General features: G+C 45.0%; 1 protein-coding gene across 2 annotated transcripts; it reads right to left on the bottom strand.

The window, feature by feature from the left end:
• Positions 1-1,782: 1,782 nt before the first annotated feature.
• Positions 1,783-4,697, bottom strand: LOC135699005 (glutamine synthetase 1, mitochondrial-like). 2 transcript variants are annotated; one of them, XM_065219181.1, is made up of 2 exons: positions 4,615-4,697; positions 1,783-4,130 (listed from the first exon to the last, which is right to left on the bottom strand). In XM_065219181.1, the coding sequence occupies exon 2, from the start codon at positions 3,951-3,953 to the stop codon at positions 2,751-2,753; it is 1,203 nt and encodes a 400-aa protein (XP_065075253.1). In that variant the 5' UTR covers positions 3,954-4,130; positions 4,615-4,697; the 3' UTR covers positions 1,783-2,750. The 2 variants fall into 2 exon arrangements, with proteins under 2 accessions (XP_065075253.1, XP_065075252.1); XM_065219180.1 differs by lacking the exon at positions 4,615-4,697 and adding an exon at positions 4,239-4,360.
• Positions 4,698-9,878: the final 5,181 nt, after the last annotated feature.

Below are 9,878 nucleotides of genomic sequence, written 5' to 3'. Positions count from 1 at the left end.
AAAATAAAATTTTACCACCACAGCTCACTACACAAAAGCAATAGCGCGCCGGGGGGAAAATACAAAATTAAACAAAAACTAGTTGCTAGGCAACCTTTCCTCTACTTATCCTGTTAGAAAAATACCACGGGCACGCGTTGGAATAATCCTTTCGCGGCACACGCCACTATTTCACACGAAATTATTAATTTATTTTCACAGCACAACTCAACAAAAACACTACTTTGTACGCCATACTACAATACATCCATTTTGTTCCAAAGGACATGAATCCGCCAAACTGTCCGGAGCTGCGCCCGGTGGAGCAGTACCAACAATCAATACGAAACTAACGATTTTAAATTGGCTCACTACTTGACTAGCCTATTGGTCCCAAACAAACGATTAACGTACCCCATTCTAGTCGAAATTCTAGTACTACGCAATGTTTGTTTTGATTCGCTATGAAAGTTTGACAGGTAAAATGAGGGGTTATTGGTTTTTCCTATGTTTCGAGGGGTGAATCGATTAGCTTGGGACCGAAGAGAGTACCAGAGCTGAGCCAAAAAGTTGAGCACGTTTCTTCGGGACCTACTAGTCTTAGAGTTACCTCTATGGCAGTACTGGGCAATAATGAAGCGGGAACTTCGGAAGAGCAAGAAGACAGTCAAAGACCAGAAGGACACGTTAAGAAAATGAAAAAAAAAAAACTGAGAAACTGGTACCGGATGACACTGTAAAGACTTTGATGGAGGGCATCAAGCGAAAATGCGTTCAATTTTACACTCAAGGCTCCATCGATTAACTTTTCATTGATTTTTGACGTAAATATATGTATAAAACTACCCTAAAATTTTGGTTTGATTCTAAACATTATAAGAAAATTGGCATGACATTTTCGGTGTCGCAATAATTTCGTGTTCGCCCTTTAGTCAATGTTAAGCTTATTTTGTTGAATGCAAATCTTATAATATTTTAGATATGGCTAGCCAATTTTGCATTTTCATCATCATCTTAGACATATAATTGAATTTTGATATGGTATTAATAGAGATGTATATTAGAACCATTTTCAACAAGTTTGTAAAATATTGAGATTGAAGACATGGATAATATGCCCAAACGAACGGTGGCCCATTTCACCCCCTGTGACCGTCTTGCCCCCATCTATCCCAATAAAAATTATGCGTCATGTATTCAATATACGACGCGACTGCCCGTATATTTTTTTACGCGACTACTGGAAGGTTACAAAAGTGGTTCTAGGATGGAGCAACTTTAGATAGAAAAAAAATTCCACAAAAGAACAAATTTTCATGTTATCTTTTCAAATTTAAGTTTTTGTATGAATTAGCACATTCATTAGACAAATTAAATTAGTTCCATTTCTAAAAACCTCAAAACCAACATCTTAGTCAAATGTTCCCATTTCGTCAATGATCAGCACCAACACGCTGCATTCGATTTCTGTTTGCCAACACAATCAAAAAACAAAGAAACTAACACCAATTACCAACGACGGAGAAAGGAAAAACACCGCGACTTCAAAACTTAACTCATGCAAATCAGCTGAGCCACGAGACACACTGTCCGACTGCTGTTCGGCACGCTGCTATGTACGGGGGGATAAATACCTACGCAATAAAAAAAAACAAACAGATCGAATAAAAAAAAAACCCTCCTCGGAACAGCAATCAAAACAAACCACCCGAAGATAAATGTTCACGCGCTGACTCTGTTGCCATGCTAAAAGGTAAAAGGAGATGTGTGATACAAAAATAAAATGAATAATAAAGCAGCGGGTTTGTTGAGATGAATATCTTTTTTTCTGTATTTTTGTTTACTATGTTTTACTTATATCCTACAACAGTTGTCTTTATCTATTACGCTGCCCAAAAAATTTGATATTTGTTGTTTTCTTTTTATATGTACCGATTTCTTCCATTCCAATCATATCCATTACAGCGTTCAATATAATTTTTGTTTTGCATTCATAAATCATCTGTTTGTTTTCCGATGAGCCAAGGTTCGGCCAATCGGTCGGCACTAACAATCTAGTTTTGTATTTCATCACGTTTTAAAATAACCTAAAACACAAAGAAAATCAACTTCAGTCAATAATGCGATAAATAAACACTTCTGCCTTTATCATGCGAAACAATAAAAACAAAGTTCCCTAAAACGTAAACTATAGGTTGCAACATTCTGCAAATCAGTATACTTCGTATCTTAAACACTTTGCCAGGTTATTATGGTTCCCACTTGTCTTCAACATTCTATCTATCGACGGCATACGTCGGGCACTTGCTGTTCACTGAGTTGCGAAAAAAAAATAATAGAAAGAAGCAATAACAGTGATTTCCGAACTAACGAACTAGTGTCCTACAATCGGCCTTTCTTTTGTATCATATTGCCTGCAGTTGGTTGTACCATTCGTTTGTTTGTATTCCTGTTCCTGTTGTCATTTGTTTGTAAATAGGTGTTTGGTGTACGGCAGTTATAACATCTGTTAATATCTTTTTCTTTTATATTCCGTTCATGATTACGTATCCATGAAAATGCTATCTTTTATTATTGTTTGCATCAGATTCAGTTTGATATAGACGCTTTGACACACACAATGATAACAAATGCTATGTATTTTAGACGTTACAGTTTATCAAAATATACAATGTTTCTCTCATGAGCGCTCGAAAGTACTCGATTGCAATAAGTGGATATTCTGTTTCTGAGTGGGTTTGATGGTTATGTAACGTGGGTGAAGGGCATTTTTACTCGACGAGACAGGTCTCGAGGATGGCATGGCAAACGCTGTAGGGATCACAGTTGGAGCTAGGACGCCGGTCCTCAAGGTAGCCCTTCTTGGCATCGGCGACGCCACGTGGAATGCGCACGCTGGTGCTACGGTCGGCAACACCCCAGCTAAACTTGTCGATCGACGAGGTCTCCAGACGGCCTACCAGACGACGTTCGTTATCCTTTCCTCCGCGGGGATCGTAGGCCTTGATATGCTTGGCATGCTGTTTGGACAGTTTTTCGATGGCAGCCTTGATAGCTTCGATACCGTTCTCTTCTCGCATCGCTTTGGTAGAGAAGTTGCAGTGACCTCCGGCACCGTTCCAGTTTCCTGCCATGGGTTTCGGGTCGAACGTCACGACAACGCCGTAGTCTTCAGCGATACGCCACAGCAGGTACCGAGCTATCCAGATATCATCGGCACACTTCATTCCAACGTTTGGACCAACCTGGAATTCCCATTGAGCTGGCATGACTTCGGCATTGGTTCCGGCAAAGTCAACTCCGGCATACAGACAAGCGATGGCGTGTGCTTCAGCGATGTCACGACCGACGACATTCTGGGCACCGGTAGCACAGTAGTACGGTCCCTGAGGTCCTGGGAATCCAGCCGTTGGCCAACCCAAGGGCCTGCCATCAATGTCCAGAAAAGTGTACTCCTGCTCAATGCCGAACCATGGTATATCCTTCATCGTCTTATTGTAGGCATCCTGCATAGCAGCACGTTTATTCGACTCCGTTGGCTTTCCATCTGGCTGATACGTGTCGCACAGAACAATCAAATCGTTCTGTCCTGGCTTGAACGGATCCTTGTACAAAGCTCGTGGCACCAGTTTGATGTCCGAGTTGCCTCCCAAGGCCTGATAAGTTGAGCTACCGTCGTACTGCCAGTTGGGCACGTCTTCCGGTTTATTTGGAACGTAGTCTAGCACCCGATCCTTCAGACGGACATTTTCTCCAGTTCCGTCAATCCAAACGTAGGTGGCCTGCACGTACTTGGGATCGTACTTCAGCTTGTGGAAACGATCCAAAAGCGTTTTGTTCATGTGCGCATTGGGCGAATCCTTCAGAATACGTGCAGATCGCACCGTGCTGGTACTGATCATGCGCGTTGTCGATTTACCGCCAAGAGCAGACACTTCCTGGCGAATCAATAAACCTACCACTCTCAATGCCATCTTCTTTTGTTTCCCTTGTTTTCGTCACACACAAACAATTTACTCTTCACGCACTGTACGATTTGGAATTGTGCACACCACTAACTTTACAATTTTGGTTACTTAAGTAGATCTCGGTTTTGTTCTCAGATCATATCACAGAGTAATATTGGCAAATACTAGGAATTTGGCTTCCACCTGGAAATAAGAGCAGAATCAATATGTCCATCAGTTTCAATGTCACCACAGAATCGAAATTAAATTAAAAAAATCACTCTCTTCCCGCGAGGCACACACCAAACATACCGATGGAAAATTCGGGGACAAAAAACACACGACACAGGCAAGGTTAAAGTAAAATCAGAGAAATATCCATTAAATTTCCACTGGGACTGGGAGATGGAAACACTCTCAGCTGTATGGCTTCTAGTCACGATGCAGTTACAAATCCGACTGAGCCAAGCGGGCAAAGTACAGACGAGCAAAACTTTTCCTTTCAAGAACATACACAGCCTACTCTACCCCTTGCACACAAGCGTTGAAAAACACTCTCTTTCTCACACTCCACGAGCAGCAGATCTCAGATTTTCTCCCCCTCGTTAATCGAACCGTATTCCGCACACACAGCACACAGCACACCGCGCCACAACAAAATAGAATCAGGATCAGAATGAAACGCTACCCGATTTTCTGTTCAGCAGTACAACAACAACAGTGTTCAGGAGTTCTTGCGAGAAGGATGAGGCTTCCCGGAGAACAACAACCAGCACCACCACCCGGTTTCTTTGTTTGTGAAGACTGCAGCTACAGCCTAAGCAGCTGTTGAACCGAAAAGCTCAAGCGAATTGCACGAAATGTTGGACCTCGGCCGGCGGTTCTACTACTTAAGCGCGGGCATACTAGTGCAAAATACGCGCCGAATACGCCGAAGCCCCACACACTCGTGCGGGTTTTCCATTTGGATTGGAAAACCTTCCGTCCGTCCGTTCGTCTGTTCGTCGGCGTCGGTGCTATTCAATACCGACGCAGGATGTGTCGATTTCGATGCTGCTTCTAGTAGTATGAGGTGGCGAATGTGGAGATAATGGAAGCAAAATAAAACGTTCAAGAGTCGATTTGGGTGAATGTATAGACTCCATACTTAAACATATTGACCACTCTCACTTGTTTGCTCTCTAGGCAGAGTAGTGCCATTGATTAGGGGAGATGACAACGAGTAAGGGCATAGCGTGCGTCTCCCGAGGAGTGTCGTGTACTCAATTCTGTTGTCACGTGTTTTTGACGTAGGACTACGTCTGTGATTTCTATATGGGGGTACACTTTGTGGAAACCGAAAATGGAACATGTAACAAAATTATGAAAGATTTTGAACGTTAATAACTCAGCTGCCCCTGGACCAATTACAAACATTTTATCACCAATCGATCAGAAATATTTCTACGTATCTCTTAAAATTACGAGTTTATCAATTTTCAAAATGTTACTATTGAAAATTGCACGAATGTGCAACTTTTGCTCTGATAATTAAGATTATCAATGATTGCCTGCGAAAAACGATTTCCCTAACACGGTCTCAACAAACGGGGTTCATTCAATCACCGCGTGGTAAGTGGTGGTGTTTTCCAGTTCACAACGAAAGGCTCCCCGCAAGCAGCTAGCTATCAAGGATGCCCTCAACCGCTGATCGGATTTAGTTCCAATCACCGTGTGTGTTGGTGTCCGGTCGTCGGCATCAGCAGCAGCAGCAGTGCTTTTGGCGCGTGGTGTTGAACATTGTTCTCCAGTACACAACTAATGGGGTGTTTACACTTATGCTATTTTACTAGTGCTAATGAGCTAGCTGCTAGCAAAAAAGCTAACTAGCATAATGTAAACATCAGCGTCTACCAGCATGAGATTTCAGGAGCAATTGAAATTCGAGTACACTAGCGCTAGCAAATCCGCACAGATGTAAACACCCCATAAAGATTGCCTGCAAGCAGCGAGCTGCAGTCCACATCAGCATAAATTTGCTAAAGGGTATTTTTTGGACATTTGTCAAGGTCATCAATCGGATGTCAGTTCCCATATGTTTAAATCTCCGATCTTCGGGCGTATGCGAATAGGGAGGATGCAATTGCGTAACATTGTGCACACTCATCGCCGAATTAAAAAACCACACGCCCCCATCGACCACACAAAATGCTCTCCAGAGTTGTAATCTTGTAACCAAACTTGGAAGCAGGGGTGCAAGTGATTTTGATCGATTCTCTTCACCGACTTTCTGTTTCGTCAATAACTCGACGGCAAACACATTCATTGATAACTTTGTTGTTCTGGATGATAGAATAGCATAGCAGAAATAGTGCGAAATAGGTTAGTAAAGCCATGGTCACCAAAAGAGGAAATCGATGAAGAGAAATGACTTTCACCCCTCTGCTTCTATGCAGAGAAGAACCATGACGTGAAACAGGATCATAAATTCGCAGAAAAAAGTGTTAAGCGTCTTTCTGCTAAAAACTAAGATTTACCAACTTGTTGAGAGAAGGAGTTTAACGAGAAGTACTAAAAAGAGGAGGAGGTTTAGCTGGATGGACACTAGAGTGATGCAAAATTTGAAATTTTCGCTCCACAATACTAAAACGATTCCAAATCGGATCCTGACTAACCTCTCAAAATTTGAACCCATTTGGTGAGAAACTGAGATGGCACAAACCATTTGAAGTTTGTATGGGAATTACTATGGAAAAACTAAGATTTTTGTTCGTGTCTATCTAATAATTCACCTTATCGGTCTGCTTCAAAAGCTTTCAACTGTACTGGTAGGAAATTTTCCCAGCTACAATTTTGCCGAAGACAACTTTTTTTTATTAAATGCAAGGATCGAAAGTTATCATTGGTTCAATGCTCTGATGTCTTATACCTTACCTTACCAATCAGGCTAAGGCCTTGTTGTCCTCTGCTGTCCGAAGAAGTCGTCTCCACTCTACTCGATCCATGGCCACAGTTCGCCAGCCTCGTAGTCTGCGAAGGGTCCGCAGGTCACCTTCTACTTGGTCGATCCACCTTGCCCGCTGCGCGCCTCTTCTTCTTGTTCCTGTTGGGTCGCTTTCTAGAACCATTTTCACTGGGTCGTCGTGCGGCATTCTTACGACGTGCCCAGCCCACCGTAGTCGCCCAATTTTTGCAATGTGGACGATGGATGGTTCTCCCAGCAGCTGGTGCAATTCGTGGTTCATTCGCCTCCTCCACGTTCCATCATCCATCTGCACTCCACCGTAGATGGTACGCAACACCTTCCGTTCGAAGACACCAAGGGCGCGTTGGTCCTCCACGAGCATAGTCCAGGTCTCGTGGCCGTAAAGGACCACCGGTCTAATCAGCGTCTTGTAGACAGTCAACTTCGTGCGGCGGCGAATTTTATTCGACCGGAGCGTCCTCCGGAGTCCAAAGTAGGCACGATTCCCTGCCATAATGCGTCTTTGAATTTCTCTGCTGGTATCATTTTCGGCGGTCACCAGTGAGCCCAAATACACGAACTCATCGACCACCTCGATTTCGTCACCGTCAATCTGAACTCGGGGTGGGAGGCTAACATTGTCTTCCCTAGAACCTTCTTCTTTCTTCTTCTTCTTCGCATTTCAAGCTTATTGCATATCGCATATTAGCTTATTGCGTGCTCTCAACTTAGTGTTCTAGAAGCACTTCCACAGTTATTAATTGAGAGCTTTCGATGCCTGTACCATTTTTGCATTGATATAATTGTGTGGCAAGTCCAATCATACTTCTATGCCCAGGGAAGTCGAGAAATTTTCCAACCCGAAAAATTCCTAGACCGGACCGGGAATTGAACCCAGCCACCTCCAGCATGGTCTTGCTTTGTAGCTGCGCCTTTACCGACCTAGAACCTCTTGCTTTCATATATTTTGTCTTTGATGCGTTGATGGCAAGTCCAATCCGTCTAGCTTCAGCCTTCAGTCTGATGTACGTTTCCGCCATCATCTCAAAGTTCCGTGCCATAATGTCAATGTCATCGGCGAAACCAAGGAGCTGGATGGACTTCCTGAATATCGTGCCACTCGTGTCTATCCCAGCTCTTCTGATCACACCTTCTAACGCGATGTTGAACAGCAGACACGAAAGTCCATCACCCTGCCGTAACCCCCTTCGAGATTCAAAGGGACTCGAGAGTGTCCCCGATACTCGAACAACGCACGTCACTCGATCCATCGTCGCCTTGACCAATCGCGTCAGTTTATCCGGAAATCCGTACTCGTGCATAATCAGCCATAGCTGATCTCGATCGATTGTGTCGTATGCGGATTTGAAATCGATGAACAAATGATGTGTGGGCACGTTGTATTCGCGGCATTTCTGTAGAACCTGCCGAATCGCGAAAATTTGGTCCGTGGTAGCGCGGGCACCCATGAATCCCGACTGGTATTGCCCCACGAACTCTCTTGCATATGGTGACAGACGGCGGCATAGAATTTGGGAGAGTACCTTGTAGGCGGCGCTCAGCAGTGTGATCGCGCGGTAGTTGCAGCAATCCAACTTGTCGCCCTTTTTGTAGATTGGACATACGACACCTTCCATCCACTCCTCCGGTAATATCTCCTCCTCCCAAGTCTTGGCAATTACCCAGTGCAGCGCTCTAGCCAGTGCTTCACCACCGTATTTCAATAGCTCACTTGGTAGTTGATCTACACCAGTTGCTTTGTTGTTCTTCAGCCGACCGATTTCCTCCTCAACTTCTTGAAGATCAGGGGCCGGTAGCCTGTCGTCTTCTGCGCGTGCTCCAAGGTCTGTTGCCATGCCACCTTCGTTTTCTGCTGCTTCACCGTTGAGGTGCTCGTCATAGTACTGCTTCCACCTCTCAATCACCTCACACTCGTTCGTGAGAAGGTTACCGTCCAAGTCCTTGCACATATCGGCTTGCGGCACGTAGCCTTTGCGCGAACTATTTAGCTTCTCGTAGAACTTCCGTGTGTCGTTTACGCGGTACAGATTTTCCATCGCCTCGCGATCTCGATCTTCCTGCTGACGCTTCTTCCTTCGGAAAACCGAGTTTTGTCTGTTCCGCGCTTGTCTGTATCGCTCCACATTCAATCTCGTGCGGTGTTGCAGCATTCTCGCCCGTGCTGCATTCTTCTCCTCTACTAACAGTTTGCATTCGCCGTCAAACCAGTCATTTCTTCGGTCCGGGATTGCAGTACCTAGTGCCGCTACAGCAGTACTACCTATGGCTGAACGGATGTCCCTCCAGCCATCTTCAAGAGAAGCTGCGCCAAGCTGCTCTTCCGTGGGTAGTGCAACTTCCAGCTGCTGCGCGTAGTCCTGGGCAACTCCGGTGTCCCGTAGTTGCTCAATGTTGGGTCGTGGCGTTCGACTTCGACGTGTGTTATGCACCGTCGAGAGTTTTGAGCGCATGCATACTGCAACTAGGTAGTGGTCCGAATCTATGTTCGCACTGCGGTACGTGCGGACGTTGATAATGTCGGAGAAGAATTTCCCGTCGATTAGAACGTGATCGATTTGGTTTTCTGTGTGTTGGTCAGGTGATCTCCAGGTGGCTTTGTGGATATCCTTGCGGGGGAAAAAGGTACTTCGAACTACCATACCCCGGGAGGCTGCAAAGTTCACGCATCGTTGGCCGTTGTCGTTCGATACGACATGCAGGCTGTTTGGCCCGATTGCCGGTCTATACATTGCCTCTCGTCCTACCTGAGCGTTCATGTCGCCGATGACGATTTTGACGTCCCGTTGCGAACAGCCGTCGTACACCTGCTCCAGCTGCGCATAGAACGCTTCTTTCTCGTCGTCGGGTCTCCCTTCGTGTGGGCAGTGCACGTTGATGATGCTGTAGTTGAAGAAACGGCCCTTAATCCTCAACTTGCACATCCTCGCGTTGATCGGCTGCCAACCAATCACGCTTTGGCGCATCTTACCCAGCACTACAAAGCCGGT

The sequence above is a fragment of the Ochlerotatus camptorhynchus genome, unplaced genomic scaffold (genome assembly GCF_037179485.1).
Source record: "Ochlerotatus camptorhynchus isolate MF236.1 unplaced genomic scaffold, CSIRO-AGI_Acam_v1.1 ptg000101l, whole genome shotgun sequence".
In the NCBI taxonomy this organism is placed as follows: Eukaryota; Metazoa; Arthropoda; class Insecta; order Diptera; family Culicidae; genus Ochlerotatus; species Ochlerotatus camptorhynchus.
The sequence above is the reverse complement of the archived record's forward strand: the minus strand, read 5'-3'. Positions and strand labels throughout refer to the sequence as shown.

Excerpts from the sequence above, each read along its gene's own strand:
- LOC135699005 (XM_065219181.1), bottom strand. The coding sequence starts at position 3,953 with ATGGCATTGAGAGTGGTAGGTTTATTGATTCGCCAGGAAGTGTCTGCT.